The 6,000-nt window shown below is 56.5% G+C and overlaps 1 protein-coding gene across 1 annotated transcript in view; it reads left to right on the forward strand.

Annotated features, from left to right (window-relative positions):
- The window catches only part of LOC119100518 (nephrin), a gene marked incomplete at its 5' end in the record, with an annotated part of 41,170 nt that extends 36,025 nt beyond the window's left edge, over positions 1 to 5,145 (forward strand). Inside the window, 4 exon segments of the mRNA XM_037223608.1 lie at positions 710 to 881; positions 1,281 to 1,520; positions 2,355 to 2,503; positions 4,981 to 5,145. Of these exon segments, the coding sequence (XP_037079503.1) occupies positions 710 to 881; positions 1,281 to 1,520; positions 2,355 to 2,503; positions 4,981 to 5,145 (726 nt within the window).
- Positions 5,146 to 6,000: the final 855 nt, after the last annotated feature.

Here is a 6,000-nt window from a genome sequence, read left to right on the forward strand (position 1 = left end):
CAGCCACCTGCGCTAGCGCCGCCAGCTCCTGACCAGCCTAGCCAAACTTTGATGAGTGGGCACTCAAGCTTCGCTGAGTGTGCCAATGCGTCATTTGTTATTGGTATCAGCACAGATCGGCCGCGATTGGGAGTGAAGCTCAGTTCAGCGGAGCTCCCGCGGCGCATGTTAACCGGAGCCGAAATAACTTTCGCTTATGTGCCTTAAGCTCTTCGGGGTTCTAAGCGGCGGATCACGAAGTTGGTGTCGCCATCCGTTGGTTGTCGACAGTTGTTTCGCCCCTCAGTGCGACAGCAGTTGGTTCACCTTACCCTGAGCGTTGCCAATAGGTTCACCCTGCTCCTTTATCGATGTCGTGAGCAAGCAGAGGTCTGGACGCTGTTTAGTTCGCTCTTCACGTGTGTGCGATCGGAGGCCTATCCCTCCCAGCACCAGCACCTGCCGCACCACTCCCTTGGTGTCAGCACTCGATTCACCCCTTCCCGACGTGTCGCTAAATAGGTCAGCAGCCAGCGCCAGACCCGCGTCAACAGCCGAGTCACGCCTCCCTCGCGTGTCGTCATGTGGTAATCCATCGTGCGGGTGACATCGATTGGTTCCACCTTCTCCTCGCCCCAGCGGAGTTCCCTTGGTGTGCGCCCGTCAGCCGTGAGTGTCCGCTGCCTCGTGTGTCGGCGACGGGCTCACCCCGCCTCGCGCACGTCGGCAGCTGGTCTTCTCCCGCACCTCGGACTCGCCGCTGTGGTGGGTGGACGGCCTGGCTCCCGGACGCCGGTTCCGCCTGCAGGCCATCGCCCAGAACGCCAAGGGCCGCAGCGCGGCCGTGGTGCTGGACGGCTCCACCCTGATCGCACCCCAACCGCAGCAGGAGACCACGCAAGGTGAGGCGTACCCCTGCCGGGCCGTGCGGCCTGCTCACGACTGGGGGCACCTTTCCGGCGGCGGACCAAACAGCCGCCAACGACGATCGATTCCGTATGCACCGTGCGTGCTCACAGCAATACTTCGGCCATTCCTTTGTCAGAATGTAGCGCAGTGGCCGTGTATTAATCTAGCTGAGGTATTTCGTTCCGATCAATCGTCATTCCACGGTTCGATACCTGATTATGGCCGAGTCTTCGGCGTTTGCCCGCAATAATCCACCAAAAACGTCTGGTCCAACCGCCCAAAGCCCCCGGATAGCCACCGTAGCCCGAGGCGCCGGGGCAGTGCCCGGCGGCGAGCGGGCCGGTCAGCGAGGGGCATCTCCCTGACCTGGTGCCGCCGTCCGCCGCCACCAGACTTCACCATCGCCGAGATGCAGCCGGAGCCGACGCCCGTGTCGCCGCTGCTGGCCGTGCTGGTCGGCGTGCTGGGCTCGCTGGCGCTTCTTGCGCTGGTCGCGACGCTCGCCTGCCTGGCCTGCCGGCGGCGTCAACGACAGCGGCCACCGGCTGCCAAACAGCTGGCCACCGAGCTGGCATCGACATCCGATGGAGATGAGGACAAGGGCCCCGACGTAGTGCTCGAGGCGGAAAACGGTGAGGTGATCCTGTTCTTGTCTATATTCTCGCCTGAAAAGTTCTCTGTTGCCGGGCACAAAAATGCGGGAAATATTAACTTCACCGAGCAGGAAACGGAAACATTGCATCTAGAATGACGGTGGCGAAATCCTTGCAAATGCTGGGATCATGTTCAGACGAGCACTGATGTAGAAAGGCACGCCACCTACAGCGAACCAGCTGGCTAGTCTATCTCCATTAATGTGTTTTAATTAAGCCAGCTGGCAATTAAGACTGACTGAAACCGGACCGTGATGGGCTTGTGGATCAGAGGTCGCCAATTCAAAGACGGTATCTGCAACGCAGGGGTGCCGGGGGCGGGTATGTGGCACAGGGTAGGCAGTATCTTTTACATGCAGAGATTGTAAGGCCCACAGTTGTCATTCCCTGAAGTTCCCACGCTTTGGAGACACGATCCATTGCTTTCATCTGGTTTCCATTTCAGCATTTACAGTTTGACAGCGTATTCTTTTGCGGGCATTTGCGTGATTATTTACGGTTGGGTTAATAAGCTAATTAGTTTTCGTTATTGCCTTGGTAGCTTACTTTTATTAACATATTTCTATTATTAGATAGCTAATGAAATAATCATATTCTTAAGGCTGACGCAGACTGGTCCAAATTTGTTCGTCTCTATCATTGAATATGTGGAGTTCCGGTAGAATATGATGGCCATGTTCTCTCAAATCACCTTACTTATTTCGAGCACGGTGCTGCCTATACAAAATGCGGCTATTCGGTGACTTTTTGATACTGAACAGTCTTCGTATAATTTTCGGTCATTTCTATCGTCAACGAACCGTTTTTTGACAGAGACGTCGTACGAGGTATACCAGATTCCGCGCAACACGCCAGCGCTAGCCTCTGCCGAGGACCGGGCCGCCGTGGCCGGCTTCTGCGCCAACCGGAACGGTGACATCCCGCTGCGGACGCTGAACCACATCGTGCCGCTCAGGGCCACGGTAAGCAGGGGTCTCATTTGTTTAGGAGTCACCACATGTTCCCTGCGGACACTGAACCACATCGTGCCGCTCAGGGCCACGGTAATCAGGGGTCTCACTGGTTCAGGAGTCACCACATGTTCCCTGCGGACGCCGAACCACATCGTGCCGCTCAGGGCCACGGTAAGCAGGGGCCTCGCTGGTTCAGGAGTCACCACATGCTCCCTGCGGACGCCGAACCACATCGTGCCGCTCAGGGCCACGGTAATCAGGGGTCTCACTGGTTCAGGAGTCACCTCATGTTCCCTGCGGACGCCGAACCACATCGTGCCGCTCAGAGCCACGGTAAACAGAGGCTTCACTGGTTCAGCAGTCCTCAAAGGTCGTCGAAAGTCACCACACGCTCCCTGCGGACCCTCAACCACATCGTGCCGCTCAGGGCCACGGTAAGCAGGAGCCTCATTGGTTCAGCAGTCCCCAAAGGTCGTCGGAAGTGACCACACGCTCCCTGCGGACCCTCAACCATATCACGCCACTGAGATGGTGGGCTGTGAGACGGCGGGCAGTGGTCCTCGCTGGCTTTGGGGTCACTCGGACCCGCCGGGGATCACCAGGTCTCACCAGCGGTCACCGGGAATTCCGGGGATCACCAGAAATTCCACTGCGGACGCCGAGCCAAATCGCTCCGTTGCGCTCCATGCCGACGTTTTGTGCTCATTAGCTCCCACTTTAAGCATCATGCCGAGCTTGCCAGTGCCCACGGAGGGCTATCCAGAACTAACCAGCTACTTATTGAACTGTACGGGCGCGTCATCTGCAATGGTCATTGCGCCAAAGGTCGCCAGAACTCACCAGAGCAAGTTACTCATTCGGCTGTAAGAGCACATCAACTGCAATGCTCGTTGCGCCTCAGGACTTAACAGAGGCCGACAAGGGTCGTAAGAACTCACCAGAGCGCATGAGCACTGGCCGCAAGAGATCCGAATGGCTCTAATATATACGTATATATTATATATATTATATATATATATATATATATATATACACCTATACATATAGATGTGTGTGTCATGTGAATGTATCAGAGTTGTTTATATTATATTACATATACATATATTAAAATTTTTCTTCTTCGAGATACCATAGTAGCCTTGAGCTGTGGGTGGGTGCTACCCTACCCTCCGCTAGGAATCAGTGCTGCTGTGTCCGGGTCGTCTGCATCACAAACACGAGGTAAAGCTCTGGGGCTGCCGCTCTATTCCGCACCATCTCAGCCTATCGGCGGCCCACGGGCGTCCAGTCCATTTCAGAGCTTCCGAAACTCCCCGGCTGTGTCAGTGGAAAGTATGCAAACGAGAAGATACAACCTACTCCGGCGGCTAGAGTGAGCGCGGAAGAAAAACCGCTCGTTTCGCGAACTAGAAATGCACTCGCAAATCCCCAAGGAACGAGGTAAAAAAGAGAAGTTGTGTTGCTACTTATGTAAGTCGTCTGTATGCTTCCGGTAGTACGCCTTCCATGATAAGTTCCGGCGAATATGAACTCAGGATCGTATATACTACAATTTCAGCCAAGTTAATGTGGCTGTAGGTTGCCATTTTCTCGGAAGGAGACATCAGTCGCGGTGTTTTGTCCGCAGCACCTGCGTGATTAGCACCAGGTCATGACCACCTGTCCTCGATCTCCTGCCCATTCATTGTTGTGCCACTGAACGTTATATTATTGATCAAAGCATTTACCCTTCGCAGATGTAATTATTCCTGGCCGGATGTCGTATGAAAGCATGTGATGTAATATGAATTGGCTGAGAACTGAGGGTAATCTAAGGCACACAGCAGGTGCATTATTCAACAACCCTTTTCCCCAACTCGCCCAGCGCCGTTATGCTACAGCTGCATTGCATACCAAGATGCAGAGTCTTTGATATCTGCCAGTGATGTTTGCGTTTCGGGATGAAACACGATGTTAATTTTTTAACTGTGCCATTCGTCGACAGTTTGACTTAGTTCTCCATCTCGCTGAGTGTGGCAGTTACGAACCCACTTTGATCGGAGAGAGTTGGGTGCATCCGCCTGGTCCGGGGTTTGTATGACCCTGGAAGCGTTGTGTACGCGCTCCTACTAGCAGTGTATCCATTTTGACACTCACATCCCAGCTTCGTCCGGAACTAGCGTCCGATCGATCCGGTGGGCGTTGGGTACCGATCTCTGGAATTGGCGGCAACGTTGATGATGAAGTAGGCGTAGCTGCCTATTTAACCTGAACTAATACTCTTTGACTCCAGCTGACTTATCGTCAACGTAAACCTTTCCGACGCCATGCTCTCATCTAGCCTCGGAGGCTGCCTGGCGCCAGCAGCCCCGTTAAATCTCATGTTAACATTTCTGACGCCAGCAAAAGCTTTTAGAACGCCGGAGCAATCTTGCCCACGTTTATCTCACTCGACCTGACCTGACCTGATCTGACTTCGTCTGACCTCGCCTAACTTCCTGCCGCAGGAGGAGTCGCTGCCGTCGGAGCCGCCGCCGCCGCCGCGCCAGCCTGCGCCGGCCGTCTACGCCACAGTGGACCGACGGCACGCCCGCGGCGCTGTCTCCCGGTTGCGGTCCTCCGACACGCGCACGCCCCTGATGGCTGCCAGCGACGGCCAGAGCTCGTTGTGACCTGCCGCGGCCGGCCGGCAGTAACATCCCGCACGGAGCGGCGGCGACCGCCTGGGCGCGGGCCGGCTGCCGCTGGGCACGGCACGGCGTCGGCCGCCATTGGGCACGGCACGTCGTCGGCCGCCATTGGGCACGGCACGGCCGGCCTGCCATTGGGCACGGCACGGCGTCGGTCGCCGTTGGGCGCGGCACGGCGTCGGCCGCCGTTGGGCACGGCACGGCGTCGGCCGCCGTGGGCACGGCACGGCGTCGGCTGCCGCTGGGCACGGCATGGCGTCGGCTGCCGCTCGTGCGCGGCGGCGGGCTGTCTGCAGAAGAGGCTGCGTTCGGACGGGGAGGCTGCGACTGGCCGGCTCGGCGTCAGTGTGCGGGGCGGCCGCCGGGCACCGGTGACGCAGGTGAGGCTGTGCTCGGGCGTCACGAGTCCGCCGGGCACCGGTGACGCAGGTGAGGCTGTGCTCGGGCGTCACGAGTCCGCCGGGCCCGCGCCTCGCCGGTCACCACGCCGATCGCCCTCATCCAACGTCGCCCAGAGCCAGTGGAGGCAAGCGCCGTCACCTACCACTGCTGCATGCATGAGTACATGACAGCTGGCATTCACCTGCTGACTGCTCCACATCCTATGACAGCTCAATGACTGTGTCGTGTCCCTGCGCCGTTATGATTAAGTAATAAGCATAGTGATGATATAATTATATTAATTAATAGTGGTTCTAGGATTATATCACTTCATAGGGGTTACATGATCATGTTTATTAATAGTGGTTATATGATTACTTTAAATGGAGCCACAGTCACACCACACTACAGATGTTGAGAGGGCATACCAATGTTTTGGTGATGGATCCACGAAAG

The sequence above is a fragment of the Pollicipes pollicipes genome, unplaced genomic scaffold (assembly GCF_011947565.3).
Source record: "Pollicipes pollicipes isolate AB1234 unplaced genomic scaffold, Ppol_2.1 Scaffold_2555;HRSCAF=2994_pilon_pilon_pilon, whole genome shotgun sequence".
Classification (NCBI taxonomy): Eukaryota; Metazoa; Arthropoda; class Thecostraca; order Pollicipedomorpha; family Pollicipedidae; genus Pollicipes; species Pollicipes pollicipes.